Source organism: Protopterus annectens, chromosome 9.part0 (assembly GCF_019279795.1).
Source record: "Protopterus annectens isolate FY-2018-M chromosome 9.part0, PAN1.0, whole genome shotgun sequence".
In the NCBI taxonomy this organism is placed as follows: Eukaryota; Metazoa; Chordata; order Ceratodontiformes; family Protopteridae; genus Protopterus; species Protopterus annectens.
The window spans coordinates 1,281,760,938-1,281,787,972 of record NC_056743.1 but is presented as its reverse complement, the minus strand read 5'-3'; the positions used below and the strand labels follow the sequence as shown (position 1 = coordinate 1,281,787,972).

Sequence of the window (27,035 nt, the reverse complement as noted above, 5' to 3'; positions counted from 1 at the left end):
CGCCAAGGCCTTTGACACCATCCCCCACTCTGGAATCATAGATAAACTTACTAAGCTGGGCATTAATCTCTACATCACTCGATAGGTTGCCAACTGGCTTACTGACAGAACCCACACTGTAAAAATAGCTGACTCCAAATCCAGCTCCAGACAAGTGACAAGTGGAGTACCTCAGGGTTCAGTCCTAGGACCTCTCTTGTTTGGCATCTACTTCTCTGAAGTACAGGCCAGCACTAAGGGACTCTGGCTAAGAAAGCTTGCAGATGACTGCAACCTGGGAGCCATTATTGAATCCCCAAATGATGTCGATACTCTACAAAAGGGCCTTACAGAAACAGATGCTTGGTGCCAGAGCCATGGGCTCAAGCTCAAGAAATGTATAGTTATCCCCTTTGGGAAAAAACATGTACCCGTGAATTACCACATAGGTGGCAGTACACTAAACACCGAAAGTGTGATAAGAGACTTAGGGACACAGGTGGACAGTGGTCTCACCTTCAATAATCACATCGCCATAACAGTCAGGAAATCCTTCTATGTTGCACACCTCATCACTAAGGGCTTTTCATCCAGAAAAAGGAGGTCATTGTCCAACAATTGAACCCATAGTTGGGGCTTGAACCAGTTGGTCCAGGGAGCTGGTATTAATAAAATACAGTAATCTCTGTGCATACTTCTTTGAGGTGGTATAAGCTTCCCAGAGAGTGAAGGGATAGTTGATGTCTCCCAAGGAAATACTGTTAGGTTCAGTAGGGAGGGAAGTCAGTTTGTTTAGCTATACCTTATGTGCCACAGGTGATATGGGGGGATATGGTTGTTGGCTATGATATAATAGCAAGTTCTATATGCCATGAAAAGTATATGAGGGAGTTCAAGGTCATTGTTCTGGCTTATGAGTCTGAAGGTGAGATGGCTTCTTAAAAACACAAAACACCCACTCCAGTAATACCATCATTTTCTAGGTTGGGTCTAAATGATTGGTAGGCACTGAAATCTTGTATTGTGGGAGTGCTGCAGATGTTCTGAAACCATGTTTCAGTAGCTGCGAAGACGAAGACAATTATATTTTCAAGAATTATGAACTGATCAGTACACTACTCCAGTAAATGAATATAAATAAAATACACTTTTTTTTTTTTTTTTTTACAATCTGTTACTCTGGTCAACATAGGGACTGTGCAGTGTGGCACTGCCAGTCCCCAGTGAGCCCTTCTTCTTCACTGTATCTATGGTTTGATCTTTTAGCAGCATTAATTGGCTTAAATCCCTGGCTGGGGTCACAAACCTTTTTTTAATTTCTCCAAATCTTTTGGGTTTCTAATACCATGACAGGAATGGACCCCATTCCTAAGTCATAGTACAATTAAAGTTCATGAAATTAGTATTGTTTCAATCTTTGATGTCAGCCAGAAGTGGTCTTTGCAGCACCTGCAACGTGCCCAGTAATGACTCCTGCAATTTGTATGGAGTTACATGTATTGTTAACATATCTAAATATGATTGTAGATTCTTTTTTATAAGACCCATTGCTCCTACTACTATTGGAACTGTCTGGCTATCTTTCTTCCACATTGCTCTCATTTCTGCTTGCAAATCCTGATACTTTATGACTTTGTGTATCTCTATACACGAGACACTGTAGTCACTGGGTGTGGCGATTTCAATGATCAATGCTACTATTGTCTTCTTTTCATGGACCACTATATCCAGTTTTCTAGCATCTATCTTTTGAATTGTTGGTAATGGATGATCCCATGTGATGTAGACTTCATCATTTTCTATGATGCTTTTGACTTATGTTTGCAGTGTTTTTCAGCCACTTCAATACATAATGTTTGCACAATCTCCAGTGCAACAGTCTTGTCACATTACTATGCCTTTCAGTATACAGTCCTTCTGCCATTACTGTCAAATTAGCAATGAGGTGTGCAACTGTTAACAATTCTGTTTTACAAAACCTACATTTGTCTGCTTCTCCCACATGTTCAATGGACTTTATAAACCAATGTGTATGTAGCCCACTATCCTGGGCTGCCAATATTAACCTTTCATCTCTTGGTTTGAATTTGCCTCTCCTTAACCATTCCTGCATTTGATCCTGATCAACATGAGGTTCTTTCAGAAGCTTTCTATATTTGCAACTATATTTATGCATTTTCCACATTTCTTGCCTTTTCATCTGGCCCTTCATCTTATATTCTTTCTTTTGTTTTTTGGCTCATTCACTCGCTGCCTGATTTTTATCTGTTTGTGGTTTGATTTCCATTTCTGCTTGACGCTGATATGCCTCTACTAGACTAAGCAGGGAAGTCATCTTAGATTTATTCTCATGTTTCAAAACTTTCACTACATTTGGGTCTTGTGAGATCAGCAGATATGTGTGTAGTCCCACAATTGCAGATCTATACATGTAATCAATTTCAAGGAAGCCCATACCTCATTTGGAACGGGGAATATATAATCTTGGTATGCACTGATTTTTATAAATCATTCTGTGAGCATGAAGCATCCTTCTTGTTTTCCTGTCTATTCTATCCAACATGTTTTGGGGCAAGTCATTCACTCCAAAATGGTAAGTTAGGACAGGAAGAGCAAATTGGTTTATAGCTTGGATTTTGTTCCTAGATGTCAATGCCGTTTTCAGGATTAATTTAAATCTCCTAAAGTATTCCTTACTAAGTTTGTTGATCCTTCACCAATTCCCAATTATTTATACACTCCCTCTTGCTCAAGCTCTTTTATATCACATTCTTGTCCCAAACTGGTGTTTTCTTAGTGCTGCAGTTTTCCTGCTTTAAAGGCTGTTTTTGCACATTTATCAAGACCACATGACATTCTTACATCATCTGAAAAAGTTTTGACGACTTGCAGTTGTGCTTTCAGTTCCTCATCTGATGAGCTGTACAGTTTTAAATTATCGGCAAAGAGAAGATGAGAAGCCTTTATTTTTTCGTTTTCTAAGAGCCAAATTATAGCCATTGCCTAAGCCAGACAGCTTAATGGGTTAAAGACAAGACAGAATAGCAACAGTGACATTGAGTGTCGCCCTGGAATATCCTTCTTTGAAGTTTTATCCCTGAAATAATAATTTGTCCTTTATTATGGCTTAATTGCAAAGTGGTCTTCCACTGTTTCAGAGTCACTGTAATACAGTCGATCAGTGTAGGGTGTATTGTATACAATTTTCTAATTGGCTTAACACCCTGGCTGGGGTCACAAACCTTTGGCAGAGCTAATGAGGTGTTACCACAGGAAGTAATGGACCTGGCAGCTACCATAGCCATACAAAGAGAGAATGCTTAGCTGAATTACTGGAAGCCATAACCTCCTCCTACATGTTGGCTACTCATTTATATGACAATGTCTGCAATTAGGCATGATCTATGACTTTCCTCTGCTCCCTGTAAAGTGGTGATGCCTCCCACCTACATCAGCACATCACCAGAGCCTTTCCCCAAATACAGGCAAGAAGGCAAAACTTCATCATTCTGCCCTTCTCCAGACTAGCTCTTACAAATGCCCAGATCACTAATCAAACTCAAGTCACCTGAGTTGTAGTCAGGGGTTAAGTCTCTAAGCTGCTATAGCTAGTCAAATGAAGTTAGTTTATGTCTTCTCCCTCCAAACTGATAAACAATTGTGCTTGTGATAGGCAAACTGCACCTAAAACTAACACATCTTAAGCTTGACAATCATACCTCTCAACTGTCCAGATTTTCACAGAATGTCCAGATTTTTGCCTCATATTTTTGGTCTGTTCCTCATAAAATGTTGGTTCTCTGGCAAATCATTGAGGGCTGAAGTTAAAAGATAATGATAGGCATTTGAGTTTCAGACTTCATACCCTTCAGGAAATTCATGCTAATGTAAAACCTGTTATTCTATCAACTTTCTATGTTTGTAAGGTCAATTTTTAAAAATTGTCCCTATTTTTGGGCCTTTGTCCCCTACTATTTATGGCTTTTGTCCAAATTTCTTGCTATACTAAGTTGAGAGGTATGATGCTTGCTTTGTTTAAGGACTGAGTACAAGTTAAGAGTCTTGTTACATTTGTTTAAAGTTTAACAAGGATAACAGATGGAGATGATTAAATATGTTTTCTTCTTAAGTGAGAAATACTTAAAGAGCCTTGCGAAGAGCTTTCGAAGAAGAAATATTGTTCCAAACATAAAAAAAAAACACTTTTGACTACGGAACAGAAAAGAGAGGAGACAAGGACAAGAATTATCAGAAAAGTCTGAAAAAGTAGTGAAATCTGAAGAGGCAGTAGCAGCAAACAGTAGAAAGCGTAAGTCCTCTACCACTACAGCAGTAAAGGTTACATTCTGTTTGTTCACTACAAAAACACAGATCTTAGGCCGGTTACTAAATTACCCAAAGACCTTCAAACTTTTAAAATAAAAATTACATCTTTATTGAAGCAATTTAGAATCATATTACAAATACAGGAAATGCCATACTCAGAGGGCATAATATTTGATGTGTAAAACAACTGTGTAAACTTGCTGTTATCTCCTACAGAACCATCCAGAAGTGCTCCTTTATTTCCTCCTGTTTGCTCACGTGTATTTCAACATTGTACAAGAAACTGCTAGGCAGCAGTAAGAACCTACGAATGGCTTCTACTCCAGACTGACATGCACCTGCTTTCCAAACTGAAAAATGGCAACCTTTACCAGTACTGATGAAGGGAAAAGGTCAAATAAAAGAAACTCTTCTTTACTCTCAGAAAAACAGTAGGACTTTTATATTGGACTGGACTCAATCCCAACCATGCCCAGACATAGACAATAAGGCTACATGCTAATAGACCCAAAATCGAGGCAAACAATCCTCTTCTAGAAAAATATTCAAAAATAACACCTCTGAGGATCAAAGTGGATGATCCCTACTTCAGTCCAGACACTTCAGGATGTTATGAAGGCTAACAGTAAGCATCTAGGCAGCTAGTCAGCAGCATCCAAAATAGCTCTCATCCACGGGACTTGAACTTTTTGTTATAAAAGTTACCTTTACCTCTATTAGAACCAGCTAACAATTTGGACATCAAGTACCGCTTTTGGAAAAAACATTTTCTGTGCAGTTGTAGCTTCATGGAAGAACTTGAAGTTATAAGACATAGCCATAGCTACGGCAGGGCAAAGGGGGAGGTGCCCCAGGTGTAAACCAGTAGGAAGCATGATCGACAGTTGCCAATGGGGTGCAAATGCAGTACCAGCATTCATTTAAGAAGCTATAGGTAATGTAGCAGCTTCATAAATTAATGCATTTATTTAGTATTAGTAATTGTAGAAAGGGGATTATGCTCTCATAGTAATAGCACAGTAAAGTATTAAATATATTCTTTGAAAAAGCTGTGATATCACCCATTACTTTTTAAATGAATACCATAACGCTGGTGCAGAACTTGTGACCCATTGGCAACTGCTACTCTGCTGTTGCTGTTATGTTCTGGGAACTGTTCTGGTTGGGCCACAAGTCTGGTCTAGCTACAGTTCAGCTACAAACCTTTACGTGTAAGCCACCTCCTACAGTCTTTCATAATGAAAGATGTCTTTTAAAGACTAATCTTTCTTTTATGCCCAAGGCTGGGTCAAGAGTGGCACTGAACCAGTCCATTCAGCTCCCAGTCTTCTATGCAAACTAATACAAATAAGGGGAGCATTTCCTGCATATGTTGGATGTCCAGAGATAACTAAGCTATTGCACCAGGAAACCTCATGTTTTTTCAGGAAATCAGATCAAATTTTTATTTCCTTCAAAAAAAGGAAAAGAAGGCCAACTATTTACTAAATAAACCTTGCCTACATTGCTGGACCACTGTATTGCCTTTTGTTATAAACACTATAAACCTTGTTACTGTCAGAATGCATTACCTTGAAGAGCATCAACTTCAACAGCTTACTTACAACAGCTTACTTACGACAGTTTACTTATGACAGCTTAATTACAACAGCTTACTTACGACAGCTTACTTATAACAGCTTAATTACAACAGCTTACTTACAATAGCTTACTTACGACAGCTTAATTATAACAGCTTACTTAGAACAGCTTAATTACAACAGCTTACTTATAACAGCTTAATTACAACAGCTTACTTATGACAGTTTACTTATAACAGCTTAATTACAACAGCTTACTTACGACAGCTTACTTACGACAGCTTAATTACAATAGCTTACTTATGGCAGCTTACTTACGACAGCTTACTTACAACAGCTTACTACAGAAATGTTTCATCACACAAAAGGTATCTTAAAAGCTGCCACACTTAGTCTACTGGATACACATTCATCAAATACCAGTAACTGGAAAAACAGTTTAGATGCAGAATAGGTTATGGCACAGCTGTGCTTCAGAACATTTTGTAACTGTCTACCTCCCACAGTACTTCCTGACCCAAATGTTATGATTTACTGATACACAGACATTCCTCAGGGAAGACTGTACAGTTGTGTAAGATAACACAGCAGCTCTTTGAAGAGAGGTCACTGTAACAATAAAGCTTCACTAGCTCCTTCCTCCAGTATGAGAATTATTTATATAACTATTATACTTATGGTTATTATGGCTGGGAAAAGTGTTTCTCGATATGTTGGACGTCATTGTTTGGATCAGTTATTGGGCTCAGTACTATGTGTTTTCCTTCTGTAACCATACTTTCCCAGCAGGACTTGCAGAGCAGAGTATATGACAATGTTGGCAATATATGGGAGTCTTATACCACCTGTTTTACTACCGTCACAAATGTCAGACGAGCACTAGTTCTCATATGAAAATACAAACACCTGATAAAATCCAACTGGGACACAGGAAATAGGTCAATAAACCAAAATGTAGAGGTTTACTTGTTACAGTATTCTCTGAAGATTTACTGTTACGATAAATATTTTACACAACTGTACTGTCCCTTCTGTTACACAGAATTATGTGAATTTTGCTACTGCATTGTTCTGTCACTTTTGATGAAGGCTCTACATTTAAGAAAGTAGTTTTCTACATTTCTGCAAAATGTATTATTACTGCATAACTATGTTATTCACCTTCCATTTGCTTATAGCACTAAAATCTATGAAAACCTTGGCTATATTCACTCTCTCATTCTCCAGACCTGGGGTCATTTAGTTGGTCTCATGAGTACATTTTTTTTCTTTACTGTTGACTACCACACCTTAGCTGCCTTCTTCTCAACTGTTTCTGTCTTGTTATTCTCTTTTAATGTGATTTCCAGAACAGGAAACCAAATCCAAATGAAAGTCTTGTGACTGATTTAGACAGTGTTAGCACGGCCTCCTTCCTTCCTTATTTCTCTTGGTAGTACAGCTCCTTATTCCTTTTAGCATCCTGCCCTCCCCCACAAATGCTTCTTTAACTCACTACTAAGCATGATTAACTTCATCTGTTCCTTGTCTGAAGATGAAGAGCACTTCTCTTCCATCCACTTTTTTGAAAAATAATGCTTTTCTCCATCTGCTTAATACTTTCAGCACTGTTAATTTTCTTCAGGAATATGAAAGGCTCTGTGCTATCCTCTTTCCTTCATTTGTAGTCCCTAACAACATATGCCTGTAACAGCAGAGCATCTTCCATCCTGCTGCCCGAATTCTTCTGATTACCTTCCCACCGATGTGTATACCTTAACCTCCCTTTCCCTCTCTATAAGCAGTAGTTTGTCCAGTGAGTTTCATCTTCTGAAGTGGGCATACATGCACTTACAGAACCAAATTTTCATATGCGAGACTGAATAATTTCTCGCCCTCTTCAGATCTCTGCAAGCGTCTTATACCTTTCACACTGTTAACCACCAAACAATTTTGGGAAACATGAATGATACTATGGCAATAATACTGCACTTTTCCATGTTAATGAAGTCAAATCATTAATAAAACAAATGATTTTAAACTAGACAGACACAACACAACAAAATATTAGCTTTCACGATGTTAGTTGTTAAATGTGAAAGACAATAGTAAACAGATGTAGTACAAGCAGAAAAAACACCATAGTAACTGATCTTGGCTTTCTCAGAGTCATCTACATTTCACAAAAAAAGTAATGAGCATATGCACAGTAAGTCTCTCTCCAACTAAATCCTAATTATGCTGCCAGGGTGAGTCTTGAAATGAAGCTGCATGTATGTGTCTTGTGACCTCAGAGACAGAAAATAATAATGGATGTACTATTTCCCATGAAAAATATGAAGTAGTATGTTGTGAAATCACAGTGCCTGCCACAAGAGAAGACCTCTTCCCATTTTGTCAGCACCAGAGGAAGGTGAGAGTGCCAAAAGACAAAGCAGATAGCAGGTTATGGTAATGCTTAACTATGACAGCCAATTGTTTACTGATCCTGGACAGAAAAGGAATATATCAGGACAAGTAAATCATCTAACTACAATAACCCATGAAGAAAACATCAACTTCATTCTATACAAGTGGCTACAGGAATGGTGAAAACTTTATGAAGGAATATATTCAAAATCAAAGGAAAAGAGGCACACTGAATTCTGTCAGTGTATATCAATTTAGACAGAGTGGCAAATCAAATAAGAGCAGGGAGGAAAAACTTAGGGGGAGAAAAGCAAAAGACAGGCAAGCAGCAGCTCTAAGAAGATGTTGACAAACTTCTAGACCACAGCTAACCATCTCGAAAAAAAAAATTAGATAGGAAGTCCATAATGGCTAAGGGAGGGCTGGATACTGTAGCTGCCACAAAGTTTCCACTATGAACTGGCAATCCTATTAGCCTGAAATACATTATGGGGAATCCTAAGCTAATTGGACCCCTGTTTTCTCCATGATGGAACATGATGATGTGGCTGAATTGGGCTTTTCTCTAACAAACCTTGTTCTATATAAACTGATAGAAATGCTCACCGACAGCGGAGTTTGCCTTTTTCTCCACTGATATGTGACCTCGGAGCTGGTACATATAACATGGGGGGGTTTTCCCCTCTGGAAAAAAATGTTGTAATACTCACCAACGACAGTTTTGGCAAACAATTTTCGATTTGTTTCCATTCACTGAAATTACCTTCGGAGACTCAGCATGAAGCCATACTGACTGTTGTACCATGTTGGGGAAGGACAAAAAAAACAGGTCCTATTAAGTTGGGGTTCCCTGAAGTGTATTTTTGACCTAATAGGATTTGCAGAGTTGCAGTACATCCCATCACAAACACACATAATAACCACAGCTGGGAAACAGTCCATCAAAAATGCCTATGCCATAGTTAGGACAGCATAAGAACAAATAAAGGGTGAATGATAATTCACGGTAAATGAATAATCCACCAAAAAAGCTGGAACATCAGTCTACATCCTAGTTTCTGAGTTTAGTATTTGTATATTCTTTCCTGTTTCAGTGGTTTACAGTTTTAATAAGTTAAACCTGGTAATATATGTTGTGAAAAAATTCTAAATTTAGAATTAAACAGTAAAATACATGACCTCTAGATCTTTATTCTGCCCTTATAACTTCATTGTTTAAGCCATACCATTAAATCCAGGAACATTTTTCTTCAGAGACTGAAAGAACATGACAGAAGGGTTCTTCTGGAGAAGGCTAAACCAATTGTAGCCTGGGATAAATTAGCATATTCAAACGTTTGTGGGGGCTTAAGAATGTCAGATATCCTGGTATACTGACATGCCTCCCAGCTCAGAATTTTCTCTTTATGGCTATTCCAGGCAGAACAGGTATAACAGACTCAGAGTTGACAGGCTATACAACAGGAACTGATCCTGAATGACTGTTCTGATTAAAAGAATGATCAACTTTTATGTTTATGGAAAGACATAAAGAATGTGCAAAACTAGATTTTGGATAGATGTATGATGGAAGAAGTGAACACTATAGGAAATGGTCAGTTAATGACATGGATATCACAACATCAGTAGGTCATATTTTGGATCCATCTTGACAAGGTGCAGGCCTTCATATTACGGAAAAGATTTAAATCCATATTCAAGCTAAAGACAACTGATTATTTGGTATATGGGGAACCTGGGCATAGATACATGAACCTGAGAAGAGTGGCTAGCAGGCAGGTAGATACCCCATACTGGGAAAGTTTTGCTAGACCTGCACTACCTTGATAGTACATCAAATAGATTATCGACTTGCCTATATCGGGTAACAGGTACCACCAAGTAGATAATAAAGGTGAAGTTTGAGAGGGGAACTGTTATGAGTGCTTTTTGATTACTAAGCAGTGTCGGGAGATATCCTTGGGAATGAGATATGCCACCCATTCTACAAGATTTTAACTACTTATATGGAAATGACTCCACAAATGTTTTAACACACCAAGCAGACTTAACGGAATGTACTCCACAGTGCTGAATGACTGCTGTAAGTCTGGAGGGCTAGCAGCTGAAACATGGTTACACATGCACTAGAAGTAAACTAAGTTAGTAGACTTTTAAGAGTCTGGTGCAGGAGCTACTAGATCAGTTAAGGACAGAGATAGGAGATTTAACTGTTTCCAAGTTCTTTTGGGGGATACCTAAAGAATGTAATCAGCAGCAATCATAAAAGGGCCTTGTTAGGTGTGATTTTTATTAACTGAAAAAAGAAAAAAGCTATCAGTGTGAAACAGGAAGAAAACTGACTACACAAATTGAATCGGTGTGGTCGCTTGTGAGTGTGCTGTCAAATTAAGAAGCTCCCACGAGCTTTTCCATTTCTGTCCAGGGACCAACCATGACCATAAAATCTGTGCGATTTGTCAGGCCTCCGTTCCTAAGACTCTTCGCAGCCATCTGCATGCTTTAATCAGCTACTTAAAAAACCAGCATCTTAAATACCTGGCTTTGGCAATGGAAGGGCCATCTGGTCGGATCACTGAGCCACCAAAAAAGAAGGTCAAAGTTTTCAAGCCTGAACCTACTGCTGCACCTCCTCCACCCAACGTTCCCCCTGTGGCTGACGTTCACCTGGAGGAACGTATGGAACCAGCCGAATTAGGTATAGTGGGTACCATTCAGGAGGTTGCAGAACCTAGGGCTGAAAGCATGTATGTGGGGGTTTTGTAGATGTTGGGCGCTGACGAAGAGGGAGAACCTCAGCTTGCAATGGATGTCCAGACTGGTCCTTCCACTGCTTTAGAACAGTCTGAACCTAGGCCCTCCTTAGGCCCTACGCCCTGCAGGCCTACCTCTTCCTTAAAAATGAAACAAAAGACAAAACATGTCTGTCCTCCTATAGAAAGCCTCCCGCATTGAGGACTCTGCTGAGGCAAACTCCCCAGGACAGGACCTCACCTTTGGTGAAACCATCTCTAAAATGAGGAAGTTTTTAAAATGGGATTCCACTGAAATGTCCCAGGTTCAAAAGATGTATTACGAACTCTTACAAATGGGCACCCCTTCACCTTCTGCCATCCCTCTAGTCTTACCAGCCTTTTTTGGATGCCTTCAATGCAGCCTCTCTAAACCCTGATTCCCAACCACCAGCCCCTAGAAGGCCTGACAGGTTCTATAAGGTCCCAGAAGGGGCCACATTTCTGATTAAATGCCCTGTTGCAGACCCTGACACTGTTTCAGTCTCTGCTGACAAACCTTCCAGATTACTTCCCTCCACCTCTGTCCTTCCCACAGATAAGGACAGTAAGACCATGGAATGCACTGTCAAAAAAGTATACACCTCTGCCACTTTGGCTTTTAGGGCAGTCAACTACCAGACACACATGTCAAAGTATATCCTGGCCCTTTTGACCCAGGTTTCTAAACTTTTGAATGATCTCCCAGACTCGCCTTCTAAGGCCCAAACATCTAGCATCATCTCCTTGTCCTCTCAAGTGGCAGGACACTCGATCAGATGCAGCTATGAAGCTGCAGAGGCCTTGGCCAGATCTGCAGCTTCTGCCTCAGTGCTTAGAAGGTATTCTTGGCTGAGACTCCAACCCCCTACCTAATGATATCAGGGCTAAACTTCTGGATGCACCCCTGGATAATTCTGCCTGTTTTGGGACTAAAGTGTCAGAGCTTTCCAAAACCCTTCAGCAAAAGGGGAAGGAATTACAAGATGTAAAACATTTGTTTGTGTCTCCAATCCCTAAATTTCATAGGAATTATCCCACCAAAATACAGTTTATCAGGAAACATTCTGCCGCTACCCCTCATTCTAGGAGCAAAAAGAGCTCCAGGAAGCAGCAGCCTCCTTCTAGGCCTGCTCAAACTCCAGTTCAGAAACATCAGTTTCAGGACAGGGCAGGTAGTCTGTGACTACCTGCTTTCCCCTTCACCTCCTCTGGATCCCATTCCCCTATCCCAAAGATTCTCTCACTGTCGTCATGTCTGGCAAAGCATTACCTCAGACAAGTGTGTCTTGGCTATTATAAAAAAGGGTTACTTCATGACTTGAGTCATTCCTTCCTCCTTAAGAGGCATCCCGCAGCCACCGAAGGACCAGCTCCCCCTTTTCCAGACAGTCTTAGACAGCTTTCTCTCTCAAGGGACTATCCAACCTGTCCCTCTGTCAGAAAAGAGAAAGGGATTTTACTCCAGACTTTTCCTAGTCCCAAGGAAAGATGACTCATGGAGACCCATGCTGGATCTCTCCCACCCCAACCTTTTTATCCAAGTACCCACTTTTCACATGCTTACTCTCTGGATTCTTTTCCCCCTGCTAATGCCACAGGCATTTCTGGCCACTTTGGACATCAAAGATACATATCTATATATCCCCATAAGGCCCAACTACAGGAAGTATTTATGATTCTCTGTGGGTTCCTTGCATTTTCAGTTCTCTGCCTTACCATTTGTACTATCTACTGCTCCAAGGGTATTCACCAAGTGTCTGGCTCCAGTGGTAGTCTATTGCAGGGTCCAAGGGATTTACATTTTTCCATACCTGGACAAGCTCCTGATCCAGGCTGGTTGTTCCACTTCCCTACACATCCATCTCCAGAAAGGCGTCTCTATCATGCAGTCCCTGGGGTTCAACATCAATTTTCCCAAGTCCAAACTAAACCCCTCCCAGGACCAAGTTTTCCCTGGGTGCAGAATAAAGACAGATGTTATGAGGACACCTGCTGTCTGTCCTCCATGCCACTGCAATGACAGCAAGACGATATCTCAGACTCTTAGGGCTTATGCCTCCACTATACCCATGTTGTCACTGGCAAGACTCCACATGAGAAAACTTCACTGGTACCTGAGGTCCACATGGACCCAACACTTCCACCGCACCCCTTGGACCATAACATTCCCTTCCCACCATGCCTAAGAAAGGAGATCCTTTGGTGGCTAGATCAAATTTCTCTCAGTCCAAGACTTCCATTACAACCCATCAGCCTAGTCCAGGAGATGTACACAGATACCTCAGACCTGGGCTGGGGAGCTGCTATGGGCAGGTTGAAGGTGCAAGGCACATGGATAGACCCCTTCAAGAGGCAGCGCATCAACATCAGAGAAATGAGGACCATCATCCTTGCTCTGAGGGCCTTCCAACAAATTTTGAAGCAAGGCCCCCTGAAGTTGTTCACAGACAACACTACAGTTCTCTGGTATGTGAACAAACAGGGGGGAACAAAAATCTTGCTTGCTATGCAGACGTGCACTCAAGGCCAGGGAACTGGCAGTCCAACATGGAGTCACCCTGCAGGTAGTCTATACTCTCTCATTTCAGAACACTCAGGGACTATCCAACCTGCAAAACTGCTGCATTGGGGCTTATGCAAACATAATATTGAAGTAGCTAAGAAGCATTGGAAACATGAGCCACAACGTGTTATAGAGAATGATGAAGTTTATATCACATGGGACCACCTATTACCAACAGTTCAAAAAATAGATACAAGAAAAACAGATATAGTAGCCCATGAAAAGAACACAAAAGAAGCATTGATCACTGAAATTGCTTCACCGAGTGATTACAGTGTCTTACATAGAGAGAGACACAAAGTCATAAAATACCAGGATTTGTAGACAAAAATTATGGTAATGTGAAAGAAGGATACCCAGACAGTTCCAACAGTAGTCTATATTCTCTCATTTCAGAACACTCAGGCAGACACCTTGATCAGGTCCATGTCACAATCCCACGAATGGATGCTACACAGGGATATGTTCCTTGACATAGTCCACAAGTGGGCACTCCACAAATAGATCTGTCTGCCTCCCCTCTGAAGAGGCAACTTCCACTCCTTTGTACCAGAGCACCCAGTTCCCTAGAGAGGGCAATGGACACCTTTTGTATCTCATGGAAGGAGATGTTTCTCTAAGCATTCCCCCTCTTCCCACTAGTACAAATGTCCTGTTGAAAATCCAGCAGGACAAACCAAACATTTAGTTGGTGACTCTCTTTTGGCCAAACAGCATTGGTTCCCCCTCCTTCTGCATTCAGCCAGGGGCAATCATCACAACTTACCTCACAGAGTGGACCTTCTCACACAGGACAAGGGATCCCTAATTCATCTCCACCTGGAATCTCTGAACCTAACCCTGTGGGTGATAGAGTTTTGATCCCTTTCAGACACCTTTACTACTCTGAGGACATGCTTAATGTCCTTCAGGAGGCCAGGAAACCTAACACTAGATCATATTTGTCCAAATGGAAAATATTCTCCATCTGGTATCTTCAAAGACAGCTATACCCATTCCAAGGAGAGGTCCCTTTAGTGCTGTTCTACCTGTGTGAAGTGTTGCAAGCAGGGCTGGCATATTCTTCTGCCCACCTAGCTGCTATTTCGGTGTGTATGCCTCTTGACTTTCTTCTTGCCTCCTGACTTCCCAGTGAAGTTATTCCTTAAGGGAGTACTGCACCTCAGGCCCCCCAGGAGGCCAGTTCCACCCCCATGGGACCTGAGCTATGTTTTAGAGACGCTCACTGTTGCTCCTTTCGAACCAGCATCAAAAGCCTCTCCAAAATATTCCACTTGAAAGACTGTACTTTTGGTGGCCCTGACATATATGCCTTGTTGGATGACACAGGGCTTGTGGAGCTATCCTGGGACCAAAGTCTGACTGGGGCATTCAGTTTTGAAGAAAGGTACGTGCAGACATCACTTTTATGGCTCACACACAGATGTCCCACGTGCCTTGCAGTGATTAAAGCTTTTGTACATTGGCCGGACGTTTAGGTAGCTAAGCAGAAGATAACCCAAAGGTTATGAATACTGCAACATGGAAGAGAAGGACATCTATGGTTATGGTAAGATTTTACACAACTATTCTTTCCTACAAACTATTTGTTTAAAAACAGGTATTTATTTTAATTATGTGATTATTGCTTTATTGAACTTGAATCTGAGTGCTAAAACAGCACCGTTGTTTGCTCAATAAAGACTGTTAAAAAAAACGAAACCTGGTAATACTTTTATAATAGCTTTACAACGCATATGTTTCTACCCCCATAATGTTCTTATGTGTTTTTTCTGCCCTTTCCTCCTCTCCTCTTTGTTCTCCAATCAAGTAATTTTACCTCACATCACAAACTGCCCAGATAGATTCAGGAAACATTCTTTCTGAATCATTTTAACTGTGTGACTTTATAACATGTAATTAAAACTAGCTGCATTTACAGTTAAAGAAACACTGCAGGCATTACTAAGCATTTTTTTCTGGAGGAAGACGGGTACAAGACAACTAGGAGTGACTTTATAGCTTGCAGGATTCAGAGCCATTTGGGTAGAAAAAGGCTTTTGCTAGTGCTCCAGGAACTAGTGAACACACCATAGCAGAATGGGGTGGCAGTCAATTGGCCTGGTACATACTTGAAGTCTGTATCTTATCTGACTTCTTTAACACTGTCCATGTTGGTACATCTGCAGAGTCAAACTCGCAAAAGTCCCTCTTTGTGTTATGAAATCCAGGTGAATTACACACCTCTAAGGTTTTGCATACACCTGCAAGTGTAGGTTAGACTCTCATAACTGATGCCCTTCATACAGGCCAGGGATGTGTCTATTTCCAGAATTGTTACTTGTTCATCCTAGATAAGAATGTCTTTGTATCAATGCTAAGAAATTAGGGGACCTCAACAGCATGCCTCTTCCAGGAACTCACAGCTCTGATCCTGGAAATAGAAAAAATACCTGATTAGAGCAATGAAGCATTAGGAACAAACCCTCCCTAGACACCCACAAGTTGCTCTGCAGTAAGTGCAAACCTTTGGTCAGAAGTGCTAAAAGTAAATGCCTCAAAAGCCTTCAAGAAAAATCTCTTTTCAATAGTAAACAACTCTGAACAGAGCTAAACAGACTGCTACAAGAGGAATCTGGTAACAATGTGCAGCTCAAGTGTGTTCTCACCACTGACTACTGCAACCTACTTCTGGACTCTAGCAAAGAACCCCAACTTACACAGACTTCCCCAGCTGCAACATGCATCAGCCTCCACAGTAATGTCTCCTTACATCATCCGTCCTATGGTACAGCCACGAAAGTGTTACTGACCAGAAAAGGGCATGGATCACCTACAGCGGGTGACCTCCAAATTAGACTTCTGAAGATGCCTGCCCAGCATATTGCATCCCTAAAATGGCTACTAACAAAGCATTTATTAGAGGAAAGCAGCATCCCACAGTTGTGGAAAAATATTCACATCACCCTCTCCCTTAAACATTGCAGTCTGTGTCTCTGCTATATGACATCACACGGTTACTGTTATTTTGTCTCTTTCCACTGGCTTACAACGACAGTACTCCAAAGTTCTGTTTTCTCCATTCATCTGTAGAAAGTATCAGTATATATTTTGGTACGAGTCCCAGTGAACTTTATTAGATGATCAGTTTCATTTTTTTTTTCTAGAAACACCTTCAAAATATCTTGTTTTTAATAATCTGTTTAAGCTAAAGTGACATCTGGCATTTCACTCAGAGCTTTTCCAAACTATGAGTGACAAGTCACACTTGAAAATGTAGCAGGGTTTCTGTATGCTCTTTAAATATTGACTCTGTGTTAGTCTGAAAACAGTGATCTCCTTGTGTTATGATGATTAGAGTATCAAAATGGACAAAATCCATTTCCATTGCAGACCCAGATACCTTCACATATATCAGTAAGTAATAATTTGTAATTATTATTGTTTAGGCTGCAATTTACTGATTTCTAGACTAACCCTGTCAGCTAGCAAATGAAGTGAAATACAGTGAAAATAATAAAGTGAGTTTTCAAAACTAGACAAAATGGTATTTAAACAGACTACAAGTTCGAGAACAGACAGGAAATAGAATTGCTCAATATTTTCTTTATATGTGGCACTCTTGGAGTTGGATTAAAGGCAATAAAAAGCATTTCATGAGAAAGCAAACAAACATGTGACATTTGGGTGTAGTTATCCTTTGATGCAAAACTGTAGCTGGTCAGTAATGTAAAATTGTTTAATCCACGCTGTCCCACATTACTGCCATAAGAGATCTTGAAATTATTGAAACAAAACAGCTACAAATATAGTCATTGCCACATGAAACGTTACACACAGTGGGAACAGGAAGAGCTACAAATATGTGCTGCAACATTATCACAAAAACAGATGAAGTGAGAATAATAGCAGCTACAAATATATGAACCACATCATGCTGTGAGTCAAGACACAAACAGGGGGTAAGACAAAGAGGGAGTAAGAAAAGCTACAAACTGCTGGGCCCCGTCTTTGCTACACTTTAAAGAGAGCATTGTGAGAATAAAGTGTAGTCAATGTACACATTTCCTTTCTTGATTCAGGTAATTTTACCCCATGCAAGAAAGTTTGTGTATACACTGCTTTATGCATTTGTGAACAATATATACAGGCAATAAAAGAAAAATAATATAGTGATTTTATATTGTCAAGACAATTGCACTGACTGTCACATTAGCAAGTGTCAAAATGAAAATATGTTGTATATTTCGGCTTTTCCCGGTTAGGGGTCGCCACAGCGGAACTCCGGACCGCTAATGATTGGCAGTAGATTTTTAAGTACCGAGTTGCCAGCCCTGATGTACAACCTTCAACGAAGGTACGCCCATTCATGCATGTCTCCACACAGAGGACGCTTTAGCCGAGAATCGAACAGGACAACGTCTTATTGTGAAGCGACAACGCTATGAAAATATAAGTTGTCTAAATGTATGGGATTTGCAACCATCAAAACAATATAAAATGCTTACAATTAAGACAATGAATGTAAGACGCAATATACATTTGTACATAGAGCAACTTGAAAAAGGTTAAATGCTGAAAGGGATTTAGTTTTTCTAACATTTAATTATTTACTTGTATGCTTACATGAATGAATAGAATGTTACAACATCATACAATAATATTTTATTAAATAAGTATCACATCAGCTAACATGCTGCTGTTCATGTTACAATTAAGCAATAACCCACTACTGGGTGTGGGTAATGCTGGATTAAATTTGAGTGGGTTACTGCTGTTATACAATGACATTATTTAAGAAAGAAATTGCTTACCTTTCTTAAATAATATTTTTGTATAACCGCACTGTAGTGTCCCTCCGCGTTCTTCCTCCTTTTGTGAATTTCTCCGCATGCATATGGAACTTATATTCCCACGCTTGCACAGTGTATCAGTGCAGTGCATAGAAAGTAACAGACAAGACAGAATCTCCAGTGCTGTCTTTTTTGGGGGGAGGGGTTGACCAATATTTTATGAGGCACAGCCTAAATACAAGGAAAATCAGGTACGTTTGTGATTATTTGTTTTTGCACTGCATACCTGATTTTTCTCGTTTGCTGTCCTGTAAACATATGCTGATAGAAAAGTCTGGCCACTCAATGGTACTTCAGCAGCCGGACTTTTTTCTGTTGCTAATTGTCGCCTCACAGTTAGACGTTGCCCGTTTGATTCTCAGTTAGAGCGTCTTCTGTGTGGCGACATGCGTGAATGGGCATTCCTTCGTTGAAGGTTGTGCGTTAGGCCTGGCAAGCCAGCAAGTAAAAATCTACTGCCAATCATTAGTGGACCGGAGTTCCGCTGTGGCGACCCCTAACCAGGAAAAGCCAAAAGACACAAACAAATATGCTCAATTTGCAACAGGCACACTGGGTGGGCTGTCCAATCAGCGTGCATGTTTTTGAATAACAGTGACCCACCACTGTATAATATGTGTTACTGCACAGTAAAATTTAGTATAGTGGCTGCTGCAGAGACTACTTTAGCAAACTAACCACTGCACAGTATGGGTTAACTCCATGATTACTTTTACTACATAATAAGATTTAGTGCAGTAACTACAAAAGAGTCTGAGTTAACAGAGTAACGACTACACAGGTCTGAATGGACAGATGATAGGGGCACGAATGAAGAGATGATAGAATCAGCAAGACAAGGTGAGCAGTATTGCTGGAACTGAATTCATCTTCATGTCTTGGTGAGTACATTCACATGGTGGACCCTGTTTTCATAACATCTCACCAAGACAACACTGATATATAAACTGTATTTTTTATATAGCATATATCATGGACAGAGATAGGTTAAAAAATAAAAAATACAACTGAAGGTGTTAAGTCACAATATACAAAAAGTGCCTAATCCTGGTTAAGCGCACTGGTATCAAAACTGGGAAAAAATGACAATGTAGAATCCACAAGATATGGAAATATTCCTACAATGGGGTAGGGGAGGATGGCCTCCCTGTTTTGGAAAGAAGTTGCAGTCCACAAACAACACAAAAACTGACAGGCCAAAAAAGAGCCATAAAGATGACAGAGTGGACTACTGAAAACAACAAAGAAATTATGTATTGTTACTTTTATGCAAGAAGTGCAGAATTTCCAAATAGAAGGTATTCAAAAAGATTGAGAGAGAAATTACAGGAATGAAAATACCTGCACAAATTAAAAAATGTCAAAAGCGTCAACTGCAAATTTGTCTTCACTAATACAACAGCTCCATGAAAAACATTATATAGATCAAGAAAGTTTGGGCTGTTTGGAAAAATAAGTGACAGAGGAAATGCAGAAATATAGAGAACAAAACCTATAGATTTTTGAAAGGTATAAAAAAGAAACACGGATATGGGAAAAAAGAGATCTGATATGGTGCAATGTTTATGCAAAGGAGAAAGCCAAACTAATCAATACTAAAAAGCAAGTCTAAATATATTTAAAGAGAAATACGGGAAAAGGCACCCATATATGGAAAATTTCACAATACAAAAGTAAGATCAAAAAGGGGGAACGTAGAACAGAAGTTAAGTAAAGTATAAGTTAAAAATATAGAAGCTGAAGTTATGGAATGCCTGCAAAGTGAAGGATTTAGTGTAGAAAAGTCTAACACAGGTTATGTCACACCATCATGGAACAATGAATCACCAAAGTAAGGAGAAACCAGATGGAGTAGGAGACATCTGAAGAATAAATATGGATATGGGAAAGAAAAAGAGATTTAACGTGGTGCAATATTTATGCAAAACAGAAAGCAAGACTAATTAATACAAAAAAGTAGCACCAAAGAAATTTGAAAAGAAATACAGGCAAAAGCACCTAGACATGAACAATTTCACAATGCAAAAATAAGGAAACAAAGAGGGAAAGTCGAAAAGAGGATTAGTAATGGAGAAGTTAAAGAAATAGAAACTGAAGTTACGGACCACCTGGAAAAAGAAAGATTTGGTGTAGAAAATCCAACTCTGGTAATGTGACAACATGATGGAACAATGAGTCTTCAAATTAAGAAAAAACAGTTGGAAAGGGAAGCATCTGAATACTTGCCACATGAGGATATTCTCGAGCCTTCAGTAAGAAACTAGAACAAAAGTTCAGTTGGAGTTCACAGCAATGGAAGGAGCAGGAAACAGTGGCAACTCTGACACAGTCAGTGTTGTGGAGTGATAGGCGAGTGAGTTCCCATACAAAAGAGCAATGGATGACGCAGGATGCAGCTGAAGAAATATGTCACAGGATGATGTGCTGGAATTTTCTGTAGAATGCCTGTAGGAAATGGAGAAGAAAGAATGTGCCTTCAGTTTAGAAGAAAATGATCTAAGGGAAGAGTCGCTTGATTTAATACAGATGGATAGATGTATTAAGATCAATGAAAGAAATAAATTACGAAAAGTCAATCAAACCCAAAATGTTAGGAGTTTGATTAAACAGATGACCACAGTTATCAAGATTATTAACCGAAATTCATATGATATAATAGAAGTAAATGGGATACATTACTGTGCAGCTAAATTAATAACAGATAAAGTCTTAACAGAAAACAGAGAGCAACTAGAGAAAGGAAGGGAAGAAATCAAATGCCATCATGGAAACATCGAACAGAGAAAACTGTAAAGTGATTAAGACAAGTAGTGAAACTGTTAGAAGAGTAAAGAAAAGAGAACAGATCAACAAAAATAGTTAGAAAGATACACATGATAAAAGCAATGTGAAGTTATCAGAAGAGACCAGGATCTATTGTACGCTATTGCAGATGGTAAACTAAAGATAACAGCACAGGCAGAAAAACTTAAAATGTATGCAGATAAATATAAAACAAAGTACAAAATAAGCAATGTATTGATGACCCAAAAAGTGGAAAAGGCATAAATATAGTTGCAACTACAGAAAACTCCTGAAACATCTTCACATTAATCAAGATCTGATGTAGGAATGGTTAAGGAGAGGCAAATTTAAACCAAAAGAAGAAAAGGTTAACATTAGAGATCTAGGATAGTGGACTATGTACACATCGGTTTACAAAGTCCATTGAACATGTAGGAGAAACAAACAAACAAATGCAGATTCTGTAAAACAGAACTCGAAACAGTCACACATCTTGTCGCTGGGTGTGATACACTAATGGCAGAGGGCCTGTATACTGAAAGGCACAATAATACAGCAAAACTGCTGCATTGGGGATTATGCAAACATTATAATATTGAAGTAGCTAAGAAGCATTGGAAACATGAGCCACAACGTGTTATAGAGAATGATGAAGTTTATATCACATGGGACCACCTATTACCAACAGTTCAAAAAATAGATGCAAGAAAAACAGATATAGTAGCCCATGAAAAGAGCACAAAAGAAGCATTGATCACTGAAATTGCTTCACCGAGTGATTACAGTGTCTTACATAGAGAGAGACACAAAGTCATAAAATACCAGGATTTGTAGACAAAAATTATGGTAATGTGGAAGAAGGATACCCAGATAGTTCCAACAGTAGTATGAACAATAGGTCTCAAAAAAAAAGAATTTATAATGGGAGGTTGGCATAATGGTTAAGTTGTTCACCTTACAAACACAAGGTCCAGGGTGGTAAATAGCTAGGCTTAAAATGGCCCACAAAGGCAATTAGCCTAGTATGAACCTATGAGTATTCCTATTTAGATATGCTACCAATTCATGTAACTCCATATGAATTGCAGACAGAATCAGTTCTGGGCACATTATGGATGCTGTGAAGAGCACTTTTGGCTAACATCAAAGATTGAAACAATACTAATTTCATGAACTTTAATCATACTTTGACTCAGGAATGGAGTCCATTCCAATCATGGTAGTAGAAATCCAAAAGACTTTGAGAAATTAAACCAAGATTGGCACTATACTAAACCTTACTGTACAGAAACAGTAACCATAGAGTTATTCCATGCTATGTAATTGTTACTGTTGTAGTCTCATTTAACCCAGTAACCAGTCGATCTTGTAGGTTAACTCACTGGTTACTCTTGATGTACACCAAGGTTCAGTATACTACCTATTGCAGAGTTAGTCAAATGCAGTAACCTCTGCATTGTATGGGTTTACTCTACAGTCAGAGTTTCAGCACAGAAAGATCCATTATAATGAGTGATTTAGACTATGGTTTAATGCAGTAACCACTATATAGTATGGGTTAAGTTTATTACTTATTTATTTGTCCTATGACTTATGAACTATTACTCTTATCATACAGTAAGATTTAGCACAGTTTAACGTAACTATTACATAGTACAGGTGAACTTCATTATGACTCTTGCTCAAAAATAACTTTTAGTATAGTGACTGCTGCAGGGTTAATTCCACAATCACTCCTACTGTACACTAAGGTTTAGTACACTGAATACTGCAGAGTCTGGCTTAATTTTGTAATACCTTACATGTTAGCTCCACGGTTACTCTTACTGCACAGTATGGTTTAGTATATCACCTACTGCAGAGTATGGCATTATGCAGTAACCACTATATAGTATGGGTCAACTTCATAATTAGTCTTACTGAAGTGTAAGGTTAATTATAGTGCCTACTGAACAGTCTGGTTTAACACAGTAAACACTGTAGGGTATGGGTCAGCTCAGTTGTTGCTCTTACTACACAGAAAGGTTTACTGTAGTGCCAACTGCAGTCTGGCTGATTGCATTAACCACTGCATAGCATGGGAATGGATAACTACACAGTTACACTAACTAAACAGTAAGTTTCAGTATAGTGACTACTCCAAATCACAGTTTAGTACACTAGCTTCATGTTTACTCTTACTATACAGAAAGGTTTACTATAGTGCCAACTGCAGTCTGACTGAATGCAGTAACCACTGCACAGCATGGGTTAACTATATAACCACTCTTAGTGTAAAGTAAATTTTGCTATAGTTACTACTACAGTGTAAACTTTAATGCATTGATCACTACATAGGATGGGTTAACTCTCTATTACTCTTATTGCACAGGAAAGTTTAGTATAGTGACTAATTCTGGGTATGGTTTCATGCAGTTGTAGCTGTTTGGTACAGACAAAGTCATAAACTACTCTTCTGCATAGTAAGGCTCAGTAAAACAACTATTGTTTAACAGTGTAACCTCTACATATTATGACTATCCTGCAATGTAAAGCTTAACACAGTGACAGTAGAAGAATCTGGTCTAATGCCATAACCCCTACATAATATGAGTTAATTCCACAATTACTCTACTGCACAGAAAGGTTTAATACACTGCCTACAGAAGAGTCTAATTTAAACCAAAAACCACTATTGTAATATATGGGTTAAGAGTTAACTCTTACTGTATACATTATTGCTGAGTCTGGTGTAATGCAGAAACCACTATATAGAATGAGATAACTCAGAGGTTACTTTTTGACTTAGAATGCTGTCTACTGCAAAGTCTGGTTTAACACAGTAACCACTATACAGTACAAGTTCACTCCATGACTATTGCTACATGGCAAGGTTTGGACTACTCTTTCTTTGTACAATTCCACTTGAAAATCAGACAAAATCAGTGTCTTTGATTGTCAAACATGCACAAATTTCACTGAGGAGTATTCAAAAACTTATTCTTTATTCATTAAAAAACTGGTGCCTTGGCTTCATGCCTTTGCAAGGTTCTAGACCATATACCAGAAAGTATGCATTAAATGCACCACAGGAAATAATATAAGACAATAAAAAAAAAAAACTTACATTCTAGAAAATGCTAGAAAAATAAATTGATTATAAAAATATAGTTAAAATAATCCAATATTCCCAGGTGGTCTCCCAACCAAGGACTAACTGATGCATGCCAATCAAAGACAACTAACCTACATTCCTTAAAATACTCGAAGAATACACACACACACAGTCATAGTCATAGGTTAGTACTAAGCTAACTGCCCTTGCGAGCCATTTTAAGCCTAGCCAATTATCCCTTGTGAGACTCAAACCCTGCACCTTGTGTTTGCAAGGCAAATGCCTTAACCATTGGGCCACCCACCCAACACACGCACACACATAGTTTTAGTGATTGTGACTATTTCAAATCACTAAATCATGTGACTAGAAGGTCGCAAGACGAGAATACTAATGCCTACTTGTTCTAACAATGTTGAACATCAAATCTTCTGAACTGTGTAGACCAGTGCTAACATGGGTCCAAAAAGGGTGGGGGGAGTCTGGGTGTTCAAACAAGTGGGTATTGGCATTCTCATGTTGCTGCCTTCTCGTCATGTGATGTAGTGATTCAAAATTGTTACGATCACTAAAACCACAGTAAACCTATATATAAATTCAAGAATTATATACTCTAACTTAATAGCAAATACTTCATTAGCAATTTATTATTCGACTCTTTTAGGATTAAGGTCTCATAAGTAAATATTTGCATAGTCTCTTTTCTCACCGAAACATCTGAAACATATAAAATAATCCAAAGATGGAATAAACATACATGTATTGCATTTTCCATTGTATGGTTTACAACTTAATGAAGGCGTGAAGCCAAGGTGCCAGTTCCTTTTTAAAGCTATGAATAAAGATTAAGCTTTTAAACTCATTTCAGTCAGCTTTGTGTATGCTTAAGGTTTGGTATAGTGCCTATTGCACATTCTGTTTTAATGTAGCAACCACTACATTCTATGGATTAACTTCATTATTAAGTTTACTTTGCAGTAAGGTATACCAACCAGAGTCTGTTTTAAAAAAGTAACCCCTGCATAGTATTGGATAACTACATGAATACTTTTACTTCACAGTAAATATAATACAGTGACTACTACTGTGTATGGTTACATGAGTGAAGTTATAAACTCTACACAAACAAAGGTTAAGTTTGTGGATTTCAAATGAGTGGCTTTACTCTAGCTAACAAGATGGTGAAGGTGCACAGTTTTTTTCCCTCAACAGATGATGCTTCGTAAAGGTGTGCATGCTTGGGTCATTCCTTTAATGTACATCACAAGACAAAAACAAAAAAGCCAAAAGTTTTAAAAATATTATTGAAGTAAGAAATTTAGAGACATAAGGGGATAAATTAGAGACTGTTAACATGTAACAGAAATCTAAAGTACAATTTAAGAACTGTATGCAGTTAAGAGCAGCAAAAGGGCAGACTAAAATAAACATGCAACCCTATCCTCCATATATATATATATATATATATATATATATACCAATGTATCGGGCCAGATGGCCACCAGTGTGAGGGGCTAGCATGCATATACCCATTGCTGATTCTTCTCATTTGAGTTATGTTAGAAGATAAGTCAGGAGCTACATAAAATGTTAGGGAGATGAGGACAGAAGAATTACTTTAGAACCAATACAATCTGCTTGCCAAGGCACCAACCTTGACTCATCATAGCCATCTACCACAACATACAATATAACATGCCAGTTGGAACGTAACTAAGGCAAACATCACTAATGTAAGGGAATTTAGGAAAATTCTTGATAAAACATCCATGAGCAGCTGAAAAATAATCTGTGTAAGATCAAGGTAGACTGAAACCAGACTGGTACTGACCTGTGTATAAAAAGCTTATCTGGTCAGCACAGGAAAGCAACAATCACAACATGCAAAGTTCTACATACAACATTGTCAAATTTGTTAAGTCGGCTGTTGATATCTACTTTGCAGTAATCTTATTTTGCTAAATCCCTGAGACATTTTCTTGCAGTCCCTTTGAACCACTGTATGTAATATAAGACCTCAGAGGAGACTACTGTACCTTGCATGTCCAGCATGATTGAGACAGGAGTAAAGACATTTAAAGATTAAGGACATGTTACTCACCCTTATCTTGTTTTGCTAGAGCCTTCCTATTTTTATCACTTGTCTCGACTTCAGTCTCATCTATCCTTACTGGTGCTTCTTCAATGTCTTCCTTAACTTCCTTGTCCTTCGAGTCCTCAGATGTCAGAAGACCCTTTAGAAACTTTTCGATTTCTTCCTCAGTGTATAATGACTGGCTCCAAGCTGAGTAACTCCAACAGAGTATTAAACCCAAACAGAGAAGAAACCATGGGTTGCGCATGGTGATGGCCATAGCAGATACTATGTTTTCACTATATATATGATATACAGATACAGGGCAAGAGATGGAACCACTTGGGCCTTTCTTTAAAAATCAGTTGTTAACTGCTACTTTTTGTGATGCTCAGTCTTTACCTTTTTATATTAAAATGTGTTTTGAAATAACACTTCAATAAATATAAGTCCTGCATCTAATCTTCTCTAGGAAGGCTGATAGGATGCAGACCCTGGAGTAACGCCAGCATACCACTCCCAGAACAGATGCAGTTTTCAAATATATTCCAAAATTTTAGAAAAGGTATCTGAAAAATAAATAATATAACAGTCAAAATGCAAGCTAATTAAGACTATAAAAACTTGCAGAATACCAATAA

General features: G+C 39.0%; 1 protein-coding gene across 1 annotated transcript in view; it reads right to left on the bottom strand.

The window, feature by feature from the left end:
* Positions 1-27,035, bottom strand: part of LOC122812004 (inactive carboxypeptidase-like protein X2) — a 730,993-nt gene that overhangs the window by 699,941 nt on the left and 4,017 nt on the right. Inside the window, exon 2 of the mRNA XM_044084217.1 lies at positions 26,422-26,963. Within this exon, the coding sequence (XP_043940152.1) occupies positions 26,422-26,674 (253 nt within the window). The 5' untranslated portion in view covers positions 26,675-26,963. The remainder of the gene's footprint in view (positions 1-26,421; positions 26,964-27,035) is intronic.